This window comes from Carettochelys insculpta, chromosome 31 (genome assembly GCF_033958435.1).
Source record: "Carettochelys insculpta isolate YL-2023 chromosome 31, ASM3395843v1, whole genome shotgun sequence".
Classification (NCBI taxonomy): Eukaryota; Metazoa; Chordata; order Testudines; family Carettochelyidae; genus Carettochelys; species Carettochelys insculpta.
Window position 1 is genome coordinate 3,022,921 of NC_134167.1, and position 21,714 is coordinate 3,044,634.

Here is a 21,714-nt window from a genome sequence, read left to right on the forward strand (position 1 = left end):
CCCTATAAACTCACAGGTGCTAGCCCCAAAAAGGCTTCTAATAAGCAATCCTTAAGTGTAATGTGTCATTGTTCCAAACCAGGGAGAGAATTATTTTAGCCATGGTACAAATCTGGTATTTGCTGACTGCTGTTACTTCTAATGAGATCCTGGTGCAAGCAGCCATAGTAGCTTTAAAGAAGGCAGGGAAAATATGCAACATCATGCTATGAGAATCTGAGGCATGGCAAACCCAACACAATTAATGTTAATGCACACTAAAGCTACTCTGTGGTTTATGGCAGAAGGTACTCAGCACTTCATACTGGGACAGCCATGGTACTTGCTAGCAATGATGCACTGTGTACCTCCTATGCTCCCCTACACCCCTTTTCTTGGTACTCTTGGCTGTCTTGTGGCTTCTCTTTGGAGAAGAAACCCATGACTATTTACTTATTTGTAATGTACCACTGACCCCCATGATTTTATAGGAAGTATAGAAGGGAAATGAATGATCATGGGGTTAAGACACAAGCATGAGAGTCAGCAGAGATGGTTCTTATCCCCTTTTTCTTCCATGTGAGTCATACAAACAATCTGGGCCAGAGCTTTAGTGGTAGTGAATTAGAGTAGTTCAACTGATGTCAGTGGAACTCTGTCAATTTACGCCAGCTGAGAATCTGATGCTCAGCACTTGAGTTTACCTACCAAGAAAGCTGAGTAAAATAGGACTGGTGAGAGGTCGAATTAATTTACATCAGGTTGAATTGATTAGTATTAGTGGAGCACTCTAAGATATTCTAATGGAAAGTACTTGGGAAGTGCAAGTAGAATTACTGTTACAGTGCCACATCAATGAAAAATAACACCCATTGATCCATTTTAAGGGTGTCCTCATGCCTTGTGCAAAAGACCACCAGAACTGGAAGGAAAAACAAACAGACAAAGGGGTCTCACTTGGCAATTCTCACAGCACTCTCCAAATCCACATTTAGCATCAGGCTTCAGCTTGCATGTCATAGCTTCACAGCAGACATTTGTGCATTCCTGGGAAACAATTGCAGAGAAAATTGCCAGTACGGTACAGTGCTCTGTATTTGGTTGTTTTTTATCCCCCCGGTCACACATTTTTGATAGGATAGCCTGTACTTAATGTAAAGAGAGCCAGAGGCAGTACAACAGGTATCTAAAAAAGCCTTGTGGCAAAGGCATCTGAGACAAATCATACCTATTGGGATCATGCTTGAGGATCAGCTATATAGCTCTTCCTTAGTCTAAACTGAATCAGTTTACAGTTCAGCTCAGCCAAAACAGCCCACCTCTGTTGGGCCCACCACTGGAAGGCGGCAAGGGGTCAGCTGCCCCAGATCCTGGTGGTTCAAAAGGCCCAGGGCTCCCAGATGCTGCTGCTGTAGTGGCTGTAGCCTTGTACCTTTTTAAATCACTGCCGGAACCCTCATAGCATGCACCAGGGAGAGGCTGCCAGGGAGCAGGTCATAATGTCTGCAGCCATATTGCAGCCTGGAATTGCTTCAACCAGGGAGTGGGGGGAGATATTGTGGGTTAAAGTGGAGCAGCCCCACAAAGCCTTGAACTATTGGAAGGTCTGACTTGGACAAGTAGCATTTCAGATCCTTGTCACACTGGGGCAAATGATTAAAAAAGGGCTTGTCCATGGAGAATTAGCACCTTCCCAGCAGCTCCAAGTTTTTTTGTTTCTTCCAAGTAACGGAAGGTTTCAGTTGTCTCCCAAGACCACTGGATAATCAAGGGTTTATTGCAAAAGGCTAAGGTGGGCTTAAAAATAGACTGTTTAACAAGCCAGAAGTGTCTCTAGAACTTCCATCCCTTTAAGTATTTCTTTCACAACTGTTCAGTGGTACCTCAGGAGTTCCACAGTCACATTCTTCTCCTTCCTCTACAAAGTTGTTCCCACAAACTGGGGCTGCTATTATATCTTGCAGTGCAGGTATATTGGTGATGCACATGGGCGTTCGGTTCAAAATGTATTTCTGAAATTCCTGGAGACTGCACGTGCTAAAATCCCTGGGAATGTTGTAGCTGCACAGATGAATCAACATTATTTCCATTACAAGTAATTACACATACACAGGCATGCATATGGTACATTAGTGAAATGAGCACCCTAGTCTCAATTAGTCAAATACAGTACTTTCCTTTCCATCTCCAATATAATCTTCAAAAACCCAAGACATTTCATTTCTGGGTATATATAAAAATATGTTTGGGTAAAAAATTAAAACAAAAAGCAAAACAGAACTTTTTGGAGATAATGGCAACATGGGAAGATCATCTTAGACCAGAAATTCCTGGCTTGATTAGACATACGCTGCCATGGTTACATCTCATCTGAGGTACTTTTGCTACTATGGTCCTATGGTAGCAAGACTAATCAGTGACATCTACACCTCAAACAGCAGTATCCCAAAGCAGAGGTGAGCAAGCTGGGGGGGCAGGCCCCCTTGGAGGGGACATGAAATTTTGAAAGGGTGGTGCAGCATGATTGGCTGCTACGTCTCAGGGTTATCCATCTCATTAAAATGTTGAAATATCTTACTGTCTTTATGTATGTGTATTCCCATTAATAAACCAAATAAGCTTTTTACATTCTACATGTTCGCATGTGCTGAAACAGTTTGTTTCTGTTGCTGGTTTGTTTTTCTTTTCATATGAACATAACTAAAACCTCCATTGGTTTGGATTACATTAGATAGGTTTTGGCATGGAGGAGGAAGCTGATAATTGCCTCGACTAAAAGAGGGGCCCAACATAAAGTTTGCTCATCCTTGTCGTAATGTCTCAAATCACTGTTGAGTAATTTGCCCTGAGTAAGTTCTCCTCCTGCTGAAGTTTCAGCACACAGTCTAAAGTTGCAGAGATGCTGGAGTTAAACAAATGATATAACCTCAACCACCTGCTCGTCAATCATGTGAAAAATGTAGTGGAAAAAAACGGATGCTAAAAGGGAACAGAATAAAGGATGAAATGTTGTAAGAGAAACAGTGTAACAGAATGGGAGGCTTTAGCAGAATGAAAGCCACGTTCCTGGAGGAGTCATGCTTGGGGTATGCAGATTGTGATCAGCCGGCAGCTGATTCAAAAGCTCCCATTGACTTAAATGGGCTTTTATACTGGCTGCAGTGGGCTTGGATGAATGCAGTATGAATGGGATCGCTGGCAGAGTAAAACCACATTAACCAAACACTGAGAAAAGAGCGGTTCTGCAGCTGAGCACAAACAGAAGGAAGTGAACCATTCTCATGCCTATAAAGGGAAATATATAATAAGCAAGCCTCTGTGGGAACTGTGACTTACTGAATGTCTGGTACCCAAAGGTTAAATAACATTGTACTGGAAACCTCTGGGATGCTTTCAATTGGCTGCTTACTGGCGACCTTGGTAACTAAGGTAGGTGTCGCTCTATGCAAGAAAGTTACAAGAAGGATTTTCAGGATCTGAAACCAGATACGCAAAGGTCTGCCTTACCACAACACACAGGGTCCATGCTTTCTCAGCTAACTGTAACACGTTATTGTTAATGCAAGTGTTTCTGGAATAGTGCACAGGCCTGCGTCACCAGTATGCTATGAGCCTTATCCAAAATGAAGCAAATGGAAAGACTCCATTGACTACAGTGGTGGAGCAGGCTCATGCTGGACAGTAGCTGTAATGCAAAGCAATCATAGCCTTTGTTCCCTTTTTGCAGATGCAAATGTTTACCTCAGTTGGGCTGCCATGATACAAGATTCAGAACTGCATTTGCAGAAGCTAGTGTCATGATTCATGCCAAAGTTATGCCCCATCTCATGTGCCATGGTAGCTCCAATTGAAATAGGATTGATATGATGGTCCTGTGATGAGAAAAATAGAATTGTTTATTTGTACAAGCCTGTGGACAGGTTTGGAACAGAAGACAGGATAAAAGAAATGACATGGCTAAGAAATAGGATTCCCAGTATCAATATCCCCAAATGTAGAAGAACTGGGTATTTTACTTTGTTTAAACCTGGAAAAGGTCTTTTTAAAATGGTTAATTGCATTTTAATTAGCAAGAAACAAAATGATTTAGCTCAACATTCTTTCTCCCTCTTTCTCTAGACTTGGATTTTCAAAAGACTAAGCTATGACTACACTTTCCTGGAAGGTTAACGGCTGCTACGCAATTTTTGGTACGCTAATTGCACACCAAAAATTGACTTTGAAGCTGTTGACTTCCACAGCTGGCTTCTCTGTGGAAGGTTGACAAGAGTACTTCTCCCGTTGGCCTTCCTTAATCCTCATGAGGAGTTCTGCAGTCGATCTTCTGGAGCTAGTGTAGATGTAGTCTGACTCTTCTATACTACCATCTATGCTAGTACAGTTAAAGCCATAAAACTCTTCACCTACCTTCAATGCAGACGCAGTTAAACTAATATAGAAGTGCTTATACCAGAATAGCTTAGTTCAGATCAGGAACTGAAGCAAATTCTGGCAAAATAAGGCACCTTTATACCAATGTGACTGTATTCAGAGTAGAGTTTACACTGGAATACCTATAGGGGGATCACACACCCCAAATAACCTTGATACACTGGTATAACCTCTTAGACAGGGAGCCATTTTTATTGAATTGTGATGGGAAATGGGCACTAAAATCCTTGAAACTTTGAAAATCTCTGCCTTTTTCCCCCTCTGTTTGTCACATCTAACTTTGTAATATGTTTACACATTATTAAATGCGTGGCAGAGAAATGGTAAGGGTAAAGAAAATAACCGCAGTTAAGGATGATTGATGGGGTTTTTTTTCCTCTCTCTACTGGTGTGCTTTTAAACATATTCCAAGGGCTTCCAGAACCCTGGATGGTTCCATATTGGAATCACAACCGTTTTAAAAATCAGAGGGTGACAGGTTTTAGAGATTTGGCTCAGTCTGTGAAGTTTGGGTCCAAACACGGACCTCCCCTGTGTTGAGACAGAGGTTTTGAATCTAATCTTCTGGTTTATGCTCATACTAGGGATTTTTTTTTTCTCATACAAGTTTATGCAACTGTAATTTAAGACGCTAAATGTGATTTGGGCTTCCTGGTGAAGGCGATTCCATTTTTACCCCTTACTTTTAAGTTCTGCTCTCCCATGAAGTCCCTTTTATTACTTTATAAATGAACAACTCTGTACACTCTTCTTCAGCCTGATGCACAATGAAATTTACCCCATATTCCAGTGGCTGTTACCTGCTGCTTAAATGTAACCCAACTGTTAGAAAAACCAACCAGACCTGAACAATGCCTGAGGAATGAGTAGCGCTGCACATGGTTCCCACAAAGGCCAGTCCTACTGTTGGCCCATCAAAGTCAATCCCTCTGTAAGGAAGCAAAGACATGCAGAATGAGGCCTAATGATCTGTCACAAGGGTGCAAAGCTGATGATGCTGGTGGAGGTTTTATTTATGGAATGGCAGGTTACCTTAGGCACAGGCCCCTTCGTCAAGACCTGTACAAGATGGGAAAGACTTCAAAGAGCACAAGTATCTTTTAGGACCCCTATTCCTATCGACCGTCAATGGGATTTAGTCACTTATCCCTTATTCGAGCCTTTTGAACATGTCCCTCATGGTCATACATGGGACATTGCAGGTGAATAATCCTGAATTTTGGATGCAAATTCCAAGTTTGCATCTTAGATATATCTTTTTATAATTGGACCAGTTCAGTAAAGCTTTTAAGCACAAGTAATTAAATCCAATGTTGCAGGAGAGGGTTAATCAAAACTGTAAAGTATATGATTAACTTAATCCCGATTCAGCAAACCACGCAAGTACATTTTTAACACCAAGTATGTACTTAAGTTCTACTGAAATCAATGGGACTTTAGCACATGCTTAAATGTAAATGAGGTGTGCTTGTTCCAGACTATTGAGTTGGGCACCCGTCCAAAGTTTGGATCCAGATCAGAACTTAGCTCTGACCTCTGTATTTCAAGACCAGATAGCCAGCTTCAAAATTGATCTCCACCTACTGATTCAGATATTAAACTCCTCTCCCCATCCCCTCCACCCCACCCAAGAAAGTACAAGGCATTTAAGTCCATTTCTACTCATTTATTTGCATTCATTATAAACAACATTCTGAATGTTACATTGTATCGTATTCTTGTCTTGTCAGAGGTCAGACTAGATGAATATAACAGTCTGTTTTGCCCTAAAAAACCTAGAGGGGCTGTGCTACCCCATTGAAGTCAGTGGCAAAAATCCAGTTGAGTTAATTGGGGCCAGAGTTTCACCCTGTTACTATCCAGTTTTTGAAATGACACCACTGGGACCCTTGTAGACTGTATCTCTGATTATCTTTCTAAACAAGTTTCTCGATAAATATTTTTCTGGCATATTTGGAAATGCAAATGGAAAAGGACATGATACGTACGTAAGTAACTGGGCATTGTCATTCTTCTTCCGCTTCAGTAGATCTGAATGACGCCATTCTGCGAATCTGTCTAAGGTGGTGCCTGCTGAAGAAGTCACAATGAACAGATCCCCAGCTGACCAGATTTCTAGACCAATCAAAGCCACGTGAATGTTTATGGCTTTATAAACCTGCAGTAAGGAGACACCGTGGCCAAAGGAAGTAAGTCACTAATTTTTTTCAGACAGAAGGAACTTGTTTCAATGAGTTTGTTTTCAATCACGTAACATTGGGCGATTTCTAAAACTACATGAACTTTTCTGAAATTTGAAATTCCAATGACGTTTTTCAGACTTAAAAAATCAGACATACAATTTTTCTTACTCTGACTACCCTGTCTTTGCACAGCTGAAGAAATGGTCAAAATATATCACCTATTGAAACTACAACAGCATTTTTCTGAAATTACAACCTTCAAAGAGGGAAAAATGGAAAATTTTCATCGCTTTTCAGTGAACTCTAATTTTTTGCAACAATTGCTAACATGCTGAAGCCATAATTCTGCTCCAAAATACACTTTGTTTAGCTGTCTTTCTGTACGTCTGAATATAGGGCATGGGATATTACGGATGTGTGGCATATACTCTGTCCTAGATCTCTAGTGGCTCTGCAAGTAAGGCCCCTTTATGCTATAAGAGCAGTATAATGAGGCATTAATGTAAATGAATATCAGGCAGGCAGAATTCAATGGGGCTGTCACATGCTTAAAATTATTCACTCTTTCATAAATGCCAACATATCCAATTTTCTTTATTCTTTTATCAGTGTAATTGCAGAAAATTTCCAAGCCTGCAAAACATAATCAACTGTATAGCACTTTATATAATAATAGCATAGCTTACCATGTTGATGTAATTGATTATTTCAAATATCCTTGTTCTTATACTCGTCGTGTTGTGGTTGTACTTCCTATACTGCAAAAATAAATGTGAAAGCCTTGGTAACAGGATAGGGGGTGGAAACAGTAACAGGAGGAAAATAGATCTGAGATACTTCAAGTGAAATTGTACCACAAGTTAGTGGTCTTAAAGTGAAATGAAGATATTGGCATAACAACTGATCTCAATATATTAATTTCACTTTCATGTCAACTGTGTATTTCAAATCCCTCCCATTGTCTGATATTAAGCCCTGTAAAGAAGAACACAAGGCCTCTTGATGTTTGTTCCCCTTCTTCTCTGCTTTATGCATGTGAGACTTCAGTGGTGTGTAGGGCTTGTATTGTCTCTCTACCAAGCAGTGAGTTATGCCTATTTGTTGTTGAGCGTTGAATAGCTATTTCAGAGCAGATGGTGGGGTTAAGAACAGAAGAGCTGTTTATATTAGGTCAGATCATACTGCATCTTATTGCCTATCCTGTCTCCATGTAGCAGAGTTTCAGCGGGAGAGTACAAACAGGGTGATTATGAAGTGATCCACCACTATCTTCCAGTCCCGGCTTCTGGCAGTCAGGTGTACGGTCACTCTGAGCCTGGGGTTGTATCTCTGACCATTTTGGCTAAAAGCCCTTGATAGATCTTCCTTCATGAATTTATCCAGTTATTTGTTAAACCCAATTATTATTTTGGCCATCATAACATCCTGTGGCGGTGAGTTCCACAAGATAACTATGCATGGTGTGGACAAAGTACTTCCTCTTCTTTTTTAAACATACTGTTTATTAATTTAATCAGATGACCCCTACTGTTAGCATCATGTGAAATAAGGAACACTTCTCTATACTTTTTCACACTAGTCATATCCCCCCCTCCCAATTTCTCTTTTCTACACACAACTACATACAGCATTATAAGTACTGAAGCCTGCTACATCTACTGTACCGCAAACATAATATGGTAGGTTGAGAATCAACAAGTCTGGGACAAGGCCTCAAATCTTGTCCCCCGTTCTTTTTCTTTCTCAAATAATGGGCCATTCTAGATGTTAAGACAGATCTTCAGCTGATGTAAATTAACATAATGTCACTGAAATCCATGCTGAATTATGCACATGATGGATCTGGCCTATTCTTAAGTTGCAGTGCCTAGTGACTAGGATATTTAGCCTGTAAATATGTAATGTTGTGTTTGCGCTGCAGCTGAGACTAGTGCTAATACAGGCTGAGGCAGGGTGGACTTTGTGGCTTGGATTGCAGCTCAGGCTTTCAAGTCGAGAGGTCTGGTGGGCTTCCCCTAAGGGGCCTACAAATACTTGTTGTCAGGTGTAACATTAATGTAAGTATTTATTAATATGAAATAATTTGGGATAACTTCTCCTAATACGTATGAAGGGACCGATCCAAAGTGAGTAAAAAGACTTTTCACAATTTGTTATTTTTTGACTGGGCTTTACATCTGGTAGTGCTTTGTGTGCTAAAACAGAAGGTACTCACACAAGGCCTTATTCCAATTACAAGTGAAATTAATTTTTTACCAGTGCAAATCCACTGATTTCAGTTGGTTTAGTACTGATTTACACAAGTGCAAGGGAGAAAGAATCAGAGTTGTGGAGCATTAGAGGATCTGTAGAAGGGTGACAAAATAGCCAAAGCTCATGCAGATCTGACATTCTTCCTGTCTTTTTATGGTCTGGTTTACGTTAAAGCCCCTTTACACTGATGTGGCAGAAAAAGGAGTCTTCTAATATGTGTAAATTATATTTCCACTGACTAAGGCCCTTTTCCACCTCAGTACAAACAAGGACAAGGCCCTTAGAATCTTGAAAAACAATTCTAACAGCTGGTTTTATGAAAATTACTTTAAAGGAGGTAGCACCTGGGCTGATTTCAATTTTCTGCCTTTGGCAAATATTTAAGGCTGGGTAAACTTCCCCTGAAAACTGGGACATTCAGTGGAAGTGCCCTTCTTTCACAACACCAAATATAGCAATGTTCTTAGAAAATATGCTGATGGGGGGGAAAAAAAGGAAAAAAGTTATTGGAAATAAAATGGGTTCAGTTTCTCCATTATTTTTGAACCAAGATGATTCATCTTTCCTGCCCTTTACCATTTTAGATAATGGAATGATGATTGTCCTTTCTGCAGTGGCTCTAAGTGCTGGGTCCAGTGCATTTTATTGGAGATGAGCACTGATGTGCCTGTAAGAAATAGGATCAGCTGTGGGCCTGATCCTACAAACACGGGTGGCTTATCTTTAAGCTCATTTGTTGCAGACTATTCTGCTTGAAGTTCAGTGCATATGTATGTGTTTCCTGGATCAGAACTCTTTAACAACTATGATTTACCTACAAAACAGGCTGTGAAACTGCTCAGCTGCTATTCTCCATGTTCAAAATTGCCTTTTTTATTTGCAAACCTCTGCTGGCCCATAAAAGCAGGGCTGACAGCCTCGCCATGCCCCTAGGCAAGATGTGGGGGAGCGGAGAAGCCTGATCCATGGCCCTGTAAGAGGCAGGGCTTTGGACAGAAGGGGCACGACTGGGGCTAGGCAGACCTCAGTGCTATTCTGAGGGCACTGAGCTCCCTCAGACAGTCCTCAGTGCTCTGGCAGCAACTTAAATGACCCAGGGCTCTGGCTGCCACTGCTGTTGCAGCAACGAAGGGTCCTGTGGAACCTTATAGACTAACAGAAAAGTTTAGAGCATGAGCTTTCGTCAGTTAACTCACTTCTTGAGATGCTGGTCCTGGAGATTTCCAGGACCAGCATCTAAAGTGAGAACTCACAAAAGCTCATGCTCTAAACTTTTCTGTTAGTCTATAAGGTGCCACAGGACCCTTCATTGCTGCTACAGATCCAGACTAACACGGCTACCCCTCTGATACTTGACTGCTGTTGCAGTGGCCAGAAACTCTGGGCCATTCTGTATTGTTGGGCCCCAGGACAACTGCCCTGTTTCTCCACCTTCTCAGTAAGTGGGCATACCCATAAATACCTTCAGGTGGTCATAAATAGCTCTGTGCCTCCCCATATTCCCTCTGCTCAGGTGGTGTCCTCAAATCTTTGAAATGCTTCTGCAAACACTTGTTAAAGGCAGTGGGAAGAGATGGCAGTAGCACAGCTACTCTGCATCTGTGGCCCTGTGCTTCCAAAGAGTCCTGCTGAAGTACACTGGGGTTCCTCACGGGCACAGGGATTTATTTGTGTGGAGCAACTTGTAGGATCAGGTCAAAGGGTGTCATGTGGCTGGTCCACATGGAGGATGACAACCTATTACTACGACCAGCTAGGCCAAGTGGTATCGTGCCGGTGTTGGCTTCGCAATCAGGAACGGCCTTGTTGGTTCAGTCATACCACCAAATGTGGGAACTGAGAGAGTGCTGAAAATCCAGCTTCAAACACCAGTGGTCATGGTCAACATCTTCAGCGTCTATGCGCCTACTTTAACTTCTGCCCAGGAAGTTAAGGACAAGTGCTATGATGAGCTTAGCATTGCCATCAGTGAGGTACCTTCCCATGAGCCGCTATTCATCCTTGGCGACTTCAACGCCAGAGTTGGCAGCGACCACCACAGCTGGCCATCCTGTCTGGGACAGTTTGGAACAGGGAAGATGACTGAAAAAGGACAGCGCCTCCTTGAACTCTGCTCCCAACATGACCTCTGCGTAACCAATACCTTCTTCAACGTCAAACCCCAGCACAAAGTTTTGTGGCGACACCCAAGATCGAAACATTGGCACCAGCTTGACCTCACCAAATGCAGCCGTTGAGGTAACGTCAGGGTGACACACAGCTACTACAGCGCAGACTGTGACACTGACCATTTGCTCGTGTGTAGTAAGGTGCACATCCAGCCGCGAAGATTCTTTCGCTCCAAAAAGGAAGGGAGGCGGCGCATTGACACTGGCAAGACTCGTGACCCTTCAAAAGTATGCGAATTTGTCCAAGCACTTGAAGAGGAGTTGCCCCGCCCGGACGACACTGATATCAGCAAGAGATGGGAACAACTACGGGACGCTATCCATAATACTGCGATATCTACCTTTGGGAAGAAGACAGTCCAGTCTGCTGATTGGTTTGAAGCCCACACTGAAGTGCTGATGCCCCTGATTGAGAAGATGACAGGCACTGGCTGCAAACAGGTCCTCTCCCAGTGAGGTGAACCTGCAGGCGCTCCGGTCTGCTCGGAGTCAAGTGCAGCAGGTTGCTCGGCGGTGTGCCAACGATTACTGGCTCCAACTCTGCTCCAAGATATAGCAGGCCGCGGACACTGGTAACATGCGAGGAATGTACAATGGGATGAAGCCCGCCATTGGTCCATCACAGAGAAAGACTGCCCCACTTAAGTCAGCCACAGGCGAGGTCTTGAAGGACAGAACCAAGCAGGTGGAACACTACTCACAGTTGTATGCCAGAGAGACTGTAGTTACAGAGAGAGCCCTGAATGCCATCGAGCCTCTGCCCACCATGACTGAATTCGATGCAGAGCCCACCTTGGAGGAACTCAGTGACGTGCTAAAAGCCCCAGGGAAAGACTGTATTCCGTAAGAAATCCTCAAATGTGCCAACAGTACCCTAGTTTCAGAGCTGGATGGAATATTTTGCCAAAGCTGGAGAGAAGGCAGCATACCGCAAGATATGAGGGATGCTAACACCGTTACTGTCTGTTACTAAGGGTGACCAAAGCAATTGTAACAACTATCGGCATCTCCCTTCTCAGTAGCGTGGGGAAGCTATTTGCACGTGTTCTGAATAGGCTCGATGTTCTTGCGGAGAGAGTCTACCCTGAGTCTCAGTGTGGGTTCAGAGCTGAATGGTCCACCATAGACATGGTTTTCTCTGTTAGGCAACTACAAGAAAAGCGTAGGGAGCAGAACAAACCTCTGTGTATTGCCTTCATCGACCTGACCAAGGCATTTGACCTTGTCAGCAGAAAAGGTCTGTTTGCGATTCTGGCTAAGGTCGTCTGTCCCCCAGCTCTGCTCAGCATTATTAGGGCCTTCTATGAAGGCATGAAGGAGACCGTCGTATACAACGGAACCACATCTGAACCCTTTGAAATTCTCAGCGGAGTAAAGCAGGGGTGTATGCTGGCTGCAACATTGTTCGTCGTCATCTTTGCAGTTTTGCTCAAATATGCCTTCGGAACTGCTACAGAGGGCGTCTTTCTCCGCACGAGAACGGACGGCAGCCTCTTCAAACTGTCGAGGCTTAGAGCAAAGACCAGGCTGCTTATGAAGCGTCTAAGGGAGCTCCTTTTTGCTGACGATGCAGCTATTGCTGCTCACACTCAGCAGGAACTGCAGTCACTCATAACTCGCTTTGCGGATGCATGCATGGAATTTGGTCTCACAGTCAGCTTAAAGAAGACCTAGGTGATGGGCCAAAACGTGGGTAACGAGCCATCTATCAACGTGCTAGACTACAAACTGGAAGTCGTCCATGAGTTCGTGTACCTGGGCTCGATCTCGGACAACTTGTCACTTGATAGCGAGATGAACAAGCGTATTGGAAAAGCCGCCACAACGTTCTCCAGGCCGACAAAGAGAGTATGGGCTAACAATAAGCTCACTGTACACACCAAGGTGCAGGTCTACACAGCCTGTGTTTTGAGCACACTGCTGGATGCCAGTGAAACATGGACTTTGCGCTCAAAACAAGAGCTGCGGCTCAACACGTTCCACGTGCGCTACCTTAGGCGCACACTCGGTATCTGATGGCAGGACAAGGTCCCCAATAGCGCAGTGCCTGAGAGGGCAGGCATCGCCTCCATGTTCACCCTTCTCAAACAGAGGCGTATGCACTGGCTGGGCCATGTCTCATGCATGACGGATGGCCGAATACCGAAGGACCTCCTCTTCGGCAAATTGGCATCTGGAAAGAGGCCGAAAGGGCAACCTAAATTGCACTACAAGAACACGTGCAAGCGTGACCTCAGCGCGCTCTCCATCAGTGTGAACACCTGGCATTCACTCGCCTCAGACAGGCATGCCTGGAAACAGAGTGAAGGAAGCTCTTGTTCTGTATGAAACTACCTTGGTGAAGGAAGCAGAAGACAGGAGAGCGCTCAGGAAGATCCGTGCCCGTGATACCAGAGTGACGTCTGCCTACTGCCGCTCACAGTGCGGAAAAGACTGCCACTCCTGGATTGGATTGCACAGCCACAGAAGAAGCTGCTCGAATCAGTCCAACTGGGGCGCAAACCCATGATCCCTCGGGATCGAAGGATGCCTACTATTACTACTACCAGCTAGCTCAAGTGGTATCATGCCTTGAGCCTATTAAAGGCACAGCACAGAACCTGTAACCCAGGGGGATAGAGAAGACTCTGGTGACTAAGTCACCTTTGGGCCCTACTGATCCTGTCTGCTCCAATATGCCTGGTATAATTCAGGAGCCCATGAGGGCTGTCTCAAGTAATGGCATTTGTGCCAGGTTGCTCACGGCATAGCTTAGCATTCTGTAGCTCTGCCCCTCTGCCAGGGCTCATGGGGGATCTTCAGAGGGCAGCCTTACAGCTGTCTTCTTTCCTCAATGCCTGCTCTAGGGGAATCCTCTCATAGCTGGAACTGGGAATTTTAAAATGTCCTATAGGTAAAAATCTCACACTAGTTTCAGGGCAACAGGGAACCAGGCTATACGTATATATTTTGTCTCCAAAAAGTCAGTGCTGCCAACATTTTCCAGTCAATCTTACTGGTCTGTCCCGCACAGAAATCAAGGCTTATGTTCATATTTCCCTCAATAGGAGCACAGTGAGACCAGTGTAGAGTGCTTTGAAAAATCCTAAGTCATAGTGCTTGCAGAGGTAAAATGAAAAACGTTTGTCAGAATACTCACCACAGCATTGTCTACAACTATGTAGACTTCAACATACTTTCTTGCTTTCAGGTATTCCTGTTTCTATGAAAAACATTTTGTAAAACATTATTAGGACCTGTTCCAATCCTCTTTTAGAATCAAGAAGAAGAATATTTCATTATCATGCAAACTATATGTTACTGAGAGTGAAATGTCATCATCCCCTTCTTACAGTTGTGACACAAAGGCTGTGTCTACACTTAGGAAAACTTAAAAATGGCCATGCTTATGGCCAAATGGAAGAATACTAATGAGTCAGCACCTCATTAGAATGCCGCAGGCCGCAGCACTTCGAAAGTGCTGAGTTTTGCTCACATGTGGCTCACCAACACGGGGGTCCTTTTCGAAAGGACCCTGCAAACATTGAAATCCCCCTACTCGTATGAGCTCATAGGAATAGGGGGATTTCGATGTTTGTTTGCAGGGTCCTTTCGGAAAGGACCCCATGTAGATGAGCCACATGAGAGCGAAATGCAGCACTTTTAAAGTGCCATGGCCAGTGCATGCTAATGGCGCTCTGAATATTCATTTCAGCACCTCATTAGTACTCCATTCGGCTATTAGCATGGCCATTTCAAAGTTTTTCATAAGTGTAGACGTAGCCAAAGGGCCAGATTTTCAAAGGTATGTAGGTGCCTAAAGAGGCAGACAGGAACCTAGCAGAATTTATTAAAGCATGTGAGTCTAAGCTACATGACTGCAGTTATGTGAATAACATAGTCAGAGTCAAGGTACCTTATGCTGACTTATGGCAGGCTTTACACTGTGGGGGAGACCGGGGTCAAAGGAAGTACCTCTCCGAGTGACTTCCCTGACTTATCTCATACAGGGTAAATTAACGTAGTCAATGGGAGAGCAATTTGCCTTGATTTGGTGGGTCTTAACTAGACCTACTAAATCAGCCACCATGGGTCAATCTCAGAGTATAAATCCAGTTTGTAGTGTAGATGTAGCCTAAGCCAGTTATGTGCCTAACACCCATTGGTGGTGTAAATCTGATCCATAGTTCTTTTTTAAAAGTTAAAATTATTTAAACTTTGGTCTTCAATCAAGGTGCATCTCCTATGGACCAATGATATTCAAGCCTCTAGTGGGTGAACTACTTAGTCTATTGAATACCCCTTGGCATGTCTGTACCTGCAGGAAGAATTTGACTTTATTTGTGTGTAAAGATGCCGGCTGCTATGTTAATTAACATTGCACAATACTTTTGCAACTATAAATGAAAGATAAATTGGGTTGCCTCCAGTGAAGTATAGGTTTCAACTGCATGAGCCACATGTTATATTTGTGATTTCATATTTAAAATGTATACCTGTAAGAGCCAAATTTTTAAAATGCCTACAAAAATGTGTGTGTAAACTGGGCAATTTCCATGTGCAAAGTGTGCATTTGCAGGTGCAATATTTGGACCTCTTCATGTGTAATTTGAATGGATGTGCACATTTCATATATGTAGGGAATGATTCCGATGTAAAGGAGGTATACCAGGGGATCAGGCACACGTTGCAGAGACTGATTTTAGGATTTTACCTGAATTAATTAAAAACCAAATTAACTGAAAACAGATATTTTGTTCTCTTTCTTAGCTTTGGGTCCCAAATAAAATAGCAAATATACAGTGAAGCAACCTGCATGGAACTTGGAGATAGGAGCACAGGTTGCCACAGAGAAGAGTTCAGAGCAGACACCAGATGTCAGTCTGTGTACACGTGGCTGGAATGCAGTTCCAGTTGCAGCATATAAATAGTTGCATTAATGAAGGGCCTGTTCACTGTCACAAGCATAGAATTCTCTCATGGAGTTACCCAGCAAACGCAACATGAAATGTAGATTGCTTTTATTCCAGCAATAGCATGGTGAATCCCTAAATACACCTAAGATTATATCTCCCATTACCTTTCTGGGTAGGTCTAACTAATTATTTCTTTTCAAAATATGCTACAATGCACCCCTTTATGGCAGGCTCACAAAAACTGATTCTCAGAAATTAGGGATTTAATTTATCTTCAGATTAGTACTTACTTCCACACTGGTGCTTGATCTAGAGGACTTTTTGATAGGATCTTCCGATTCCCACGTTGTGTTGGTCACACCACAAGTTTTGGGGCCTTCAGAATTTTCCAGGTTTTCATACTTAAAAACAGCATGTTCCTCACTATCTGTGAACTTCAGTGGTTGGATAAGGTATCTTTTACCGCGGCTCTTGAAATACCCTCTGAAATATTGTTTTTAAAACTATCAGATTAGAATGAATTTGAGGGTCTTTGAGAACTCGTTGTATTTTATTAGAATAGTAACTCTCACATTTATAGACCACTTTTCTCAGCTAGTATAGGGATTATGCTACACACCAGTTGTAATGGTACATAGTAGAATTGTAATAGTTCTCACATCCAATTCACAACAACTTAAAACAGGAAATAAAGAATGCCTTGACACAATGGAGTTCTTGGAGAAATTAGGCTAGAGAAGTAAAATTACTTAAACTGAAATTAAGCCAACAGAGCAGAATTTTGTGCATTACTTTTGTACGATGAGATTTGAATGAAAACTGGCCATTTGGTTTGATAGGAAAGAGGTATTTTAAGATTTGTTTTCATCCTAAATCAAGAAGAAAAATTAAAACATGGAAAAGAAAAGCTCTGCATAATTTTAAATTAGAAATGTCAATATGTTTTGACATTTGACAATGTTGTGATCAAAATAAAACATGTTCACATTCTGAAATCAGAATGTGTCATTTCAGTGTGTTAACTTGAAGGGAAACATTCTCTTGAGGTATTCCTGATAGAGAATTCTGCTGAAGTCTTTTTCCACCAGAAAATTTCTATAAGGGTGGAACTCCATTTTCTGATGTGGAAAAATATTTCTTTTAAAATTGTTTGACCAGTTTAAATGCTAATGTTCCTGGCCCATCAAATCGTGCAATGGAATCTTTGATGGTTACAAATGGACAGGTCTTTGAATTGATTGTCTTCTTGCAAAAACTGGATTTCTCACAACACAGTTCTACCTAATGTCATACAAACAGTAGTTCAGTACTGAGTCAGAAGATTTAGCATCCTACTGCCTTATCACCATAACTTCCTTCAGCACATAGGTGTTCTTTTAGTTTCCTACCTAGTATTAGAAACAGAGTGAAAATATGCAACTTCCCTCCTCCAAACAATTGTTGATACACTCTAGCTTTTTCTTATTCTTCCCCCTTTCTTTATAAAGTTTTTCATAGAACTAGATAGGATAACTACTCATTTTCATTTTTACAGTGATTTCGCCCTTCCGAGAACTGAACTTTTGACATCTTGCTGATTCATAGCACTGGATGCAATTTGGGCTGTAAACAAATAGCAAGAGAACAAGAAGCTGTGCACCGTTTCACTATGTATACCATTAGCTACAATCTTACTTCAAACCACTGCAGGCACTGATGCTTGCTTCTGAGTCATTATCATTTTGGATGTGGCCAGTGTAAAAACAGTGGTCCTGTTAAGAAACAATGATATATTGTCATATTGAGCCCGATCTTCAGCTGGTGTGAACAGGCTTAGCTCCAATTATACCAGTAGCATTATGTCCTATTCTATTATCTGAGGATATGTTATACGTAGAGATTATAGTTGGTATCAGAATATTGTCATCTTTGTTTGTTTGATATCAAATCTAAGTTACAAAGTTCTGGGCAGAAAGGAGAATGGTACCCACTCTACCAACATTGTCTACGTTTCCAAAAGGAAATTGACCTGGGTTAGCTCCTATCTGAAATGGACATAAAAGGTGCCAATTGCCCAGTCAGTTACAGCAGCTCTTTGTTGGGGTATTGGCATGTAGGTACCCAACTTTGGCAAGTTTAAGCAGGGCAGGCCTTCCCCTCCAGAGACGTTTTTCCAGTGGCTTTGAGCCACCAAGACTATTTGCTCTCTAACTCCCCTGATTCAGCAAAGCACTTTTTCATGAGCTTAACTTTAAACATGTTTCCCATGCTCTCAGAATTAAGCTCTTCAATGTGGAAGTAAGGATAGGATTACTTCTATGCTTAAAGTTGACCACGTGCTTAAATTCTCTGCAGAATCAGGGGCCAAATTATATTCCTTCACTGTCAGCCCAGTGCAGGAAAACACAATTATTTGCTCACTTTTAATATGATCAACTCTTGCTGAGCTAAGAAAAATGATTAATAGTTAACACATGCTTGAGGATAAAATTTTTCAAGGTGTCTAAGTGATTTAGAAACATAAACGTCAGTGGAGCCAAGCGGGTTCAATGGGATGTCTAACTCACATCTGTGCTATTGAAAATATTACTGAAAATTTTCTTCAATAGGGGCTTGTGAAATAGTACTTAAAACATGTTTAAAATGTATTTATTTTATTGATCCTGGGTTCTGGGTTTCATATTACCATTTAGCATCCATTCATCACAGTACATCAGCTTCTGTGCAACAGGGGAATCATTGACGAAAGGAACATTATTTGAGAAAATAATGAACAATTGCTGTACACCTCACACTGATGCAAGTTAAGCTGAAAAATGTTAGACTGCTGACAAGTATCAGCAAAGCTAGAATACTCGATCATACCTCATATCAGATAGTGGTATCAGTGTGGCATGCCTTGTTTAAATAATCTTTAACCAAATGCAAGCTTCCAGTTGGTGAGAGAAAGAAATAGAACAATGAGGACTAGCTTCTGTAATTTTAAGAGAAATCCAAAAGCCCTTACGCAGGTTTTACCTTTCCAAATTTCTGTTGTTCCTCTAAGCTCCTCCAGGACAAAGAATATTTATTTTTGCATTTCAAATTGTAATTGTTAAAATCCCTACAAAGAACAAAGACTTAAAATATGAGGGTTTTTTTTAAGTTCAGTGAGTCAAGACCCACAAACATCCAGTTAATTTAAAAAAGAATTTGCATAGGGACTGCCCTTGTGCTTGTAAAAAGTAACAACTTTGTCATGGTCCAAAGAAGCCATCTGGAATAACCTGTAATACCTTAAAGCATCTACTGTGTGGGTGGAAGGCAAGGTGAGTGTGAGTGAAGGTGTGTTTCTCATTCCATGATCTGACTGAGATAAGGCTCTTAAAATGAAAAACAAAAGTTTCACAAAAGGAGCACAGTTATGAGATAAAGCCATAGAATGTTTAGTCTCAATGGGCCCCATTTGTTTTTCTGTGGGAATTCCGGCCCAGAGGAGGAGCGAGTGTTCATCAAATAAATATGAAAAGTGTTTTCTTTTTACAAAGAATACTCTGGTTCAGATTCACAAGTGGTGCACATTGAGGTAGTTCCATTGAGGTCAAGAAACACAACCTCATTCACTCATTTGTTGAGGCAAACTTGCAGTCTGGTCCTAAATTTCCATTAAGGTGGAGAGTGTGCTGTTGTTCACGTGGCTGTGAATCCCACATGGAGCCCCATGTGATTATACATAGGTAGAAGGGCCTTTGTATGTTAGTTACCTTGATCTCAGGGCTTCTTGTCACTTCCCGACCATCATGTGAGTAATGAGTTTCAGAGTAGTCCTTGGCAAATAGATCCCTGGAAAGAATACAATGGGACTGTTGTTCAAGCTAATATTATGCTGGTGTAATCATGGGGAGAAGTAATCATATGAGGTTCAAACCTTTTTTGAAACACTAATGTTCATAAGGTTATTTTTAGCATCAAAAGACTAAAGAATCAAGGCTTCTGGACAATTAAGTGTCTTCACGATCATCATCCAAACAAAGGGAGATTTCTAAAGTAAACCTCAAAGCCCATCCATTGTATTAATAAAAAAAACCTCTTACTGATAGTGTAACACTATCCCTTTTTTAAAATACATCCATGAGCATGATTCTTTCTGGGGCTATACCTTGTGGAGTCATTTGCATGAGTCCAAAGTGAATATGAAATCCTGTCATTGCACACACTTTGGTTAACATGAAGAGCAATGAAATATCTGGCCAATCTTTGTACAGGCCCACACACACAGAGATTGGTCAATACTTTGCATTACCTTCTGTTTGCAGTTATTCATAACTTTCTCAAACTTTAAACCAGTGGTGGGAAACCTACGTCCTGCAGGCCTGTGGCTTGCCCTGATACTATGCATGAGGACTGTGTTTCCCTCTTCTGCAGCGGGGTGAGCACTCTGCCCACATGGGGGTGGGGAGGCGCCACGGCTGCAGTGCTAGCACTGGATCTCAACCGCAGGGAAGAGGGGCTTGCCCCTGAGAGAGGGGGCTAGATACAGACAATCCTGTGAGGGAGGCAGATCATAATCGGAGCACAGACTAGAGCAGGGAGCACAAGTGGATGAGACACTGGCCAGAGGGAGGTGCCCAGACGAGGTAAACTAGTTAATTTCCTCATCTACTGGCCAGAGATGCTCTGGTGGAGAGTTTGCCCGGGGAGGCATGTACCTGGCATGTACTCTGTGTATAGACTCAGCTCCTCAGACCAGGATACATTTCCTATTTCCGCTTCTCATTATTAACACTATCAGGTGCTCTAATGGTGCCGTTTCTGTGAATTACCATTACAGGTTCCAGCTCCCTGGTTTGACCTGGTTGCGACCGAACAGGTCCCAAATGACAGAATTTGCTGGACCTGGGGTGGTCCAGGGCTGCTTCTTCAGGAGACCCCAGTTGCATGGTCCCCTGAGACTCCAGCCCCAGCTGGGCTGTTCAGGCTGCCACAGATCTCTGTCCCCTGTCCCCACAACCCCAGGGCAGTGACAGTGCTCTGGCAGACAGGGGCTCTGACCCCATTCCCCATACTGCAGCAGGGCAGGCAGGGACTCTGGCAGGGGCTTCGGGCCCTGGGCTTGTGCTGCTGCAGAATCAATGGGGCTTCCAGCTTCAGCCTCGGCCATGCTGACAGACACCACTCCAGCCCTCACAACCCCATGGATGCCAGTCCAGCCCCAGTACTCTGGTCCTGCAACATCCATGGTCCTACCCAGCCACAGATGTTGGCAGATGAGAAAGTACTGGATTTAAGAAATGCGATCTGTATTATGTTTTCCCATTTTAAGAGAGCTTACGCCACTCCCCTCACCTTCAACAGGAATCAAAGCTCCACTGCATTAGGCACAGAACAAACATAATGAAAGACACTCCCTGACACACACATCATATATTCTAGCATTTAAACAATAAACAATAGGTTAATTTAGACAAATGAGTAGGCAAAAGAGAACAAAATTAACAGTGTGGGAAAGTACAATTTCATAAATGAGCAGTAACAGTAGTTACAGTGGTCACAGAAGTAATAGTGGTAACCAACCTAACCAGTGTTATCCTATTTAGCTGTCTGTCTACCTACTTGCACTTTTGTAATTTCTTCGATCTGAGGATTTTAGGATTCTTTACCAATATGAATAAACAACATCCCTGAAAGTAAGTCAGTAGTATTTGCAGTTTACATATGGAAAAACTGAGACACCAATGGGGGAAGTGACTTGCCCTCCATTAAATCACATGTGATGTCTGCTGCAACCAAACTTTTAGAATCCAAAAGAGAGCGGAAACCACTACAGCAATAGGTGGCATGTCATCT

At 42.5% G+C, this 21,714-nt stretch overlaps 1 protein-coding gene across 1 annotated transcript in view; it reads right to left on the bottom strand.

Annotated features, from left to right (window-relative positions):
- The window catches only part of ADAM28 (ADAM metallopeptidase domain 28), a 51,198-nt gene that overhangs the window by 19,852 nt on the left and 9,632 nt on the right, over nucleotides 1–21,714 (bottom strand). The window contains exons 4-13 of the mRNA XM_074982015.1: nucleotides 19,632–19,710; nucleotides 17,584–17,660; nucleotides 16,200–16,392; nucleotides 14,154–14,216; nucleotides 7,280–7,351; nucleotides 6,399–6,568; nucleotides 5,255–5,339; nucleotides 3,721–3,851; nucleotides 1,863–2,040; nucleotides 937–1,026 (exon numbers count right to left, since the gene is read on the bottom strand). Of these exons, the coding sequence (XP_074838116.1) occupies nucleotides 937–1,026; nucleotides 1,863–2,040; nucleotides 3,721–3,851; nucleotides 5,255–5,339; nucleotides 6,399–6,568; nucleotides 7,280–7,351; nucleotides 14,154–14,216; nucleotides 16,200–16,392; nucleotides 17,584–17,660; nucleotides 19,632–19,710 (1,138 nt within the window). The remainder of the gene's footprint in view (nucleotides 1–936; nucleotides 1,027–1,862; nucleotides 2,041–3,720; nucleotides 3,852–5,254; nucleotides 5,340–6,398; nucleotides 6,569–7,279; nucleotides 7,352–14,153; nucleotides 14,217–16,199; nucleotides 16,393–17,583; nucleotides 17,661–19,631; nucleotides 19,711–21,714) is intronic.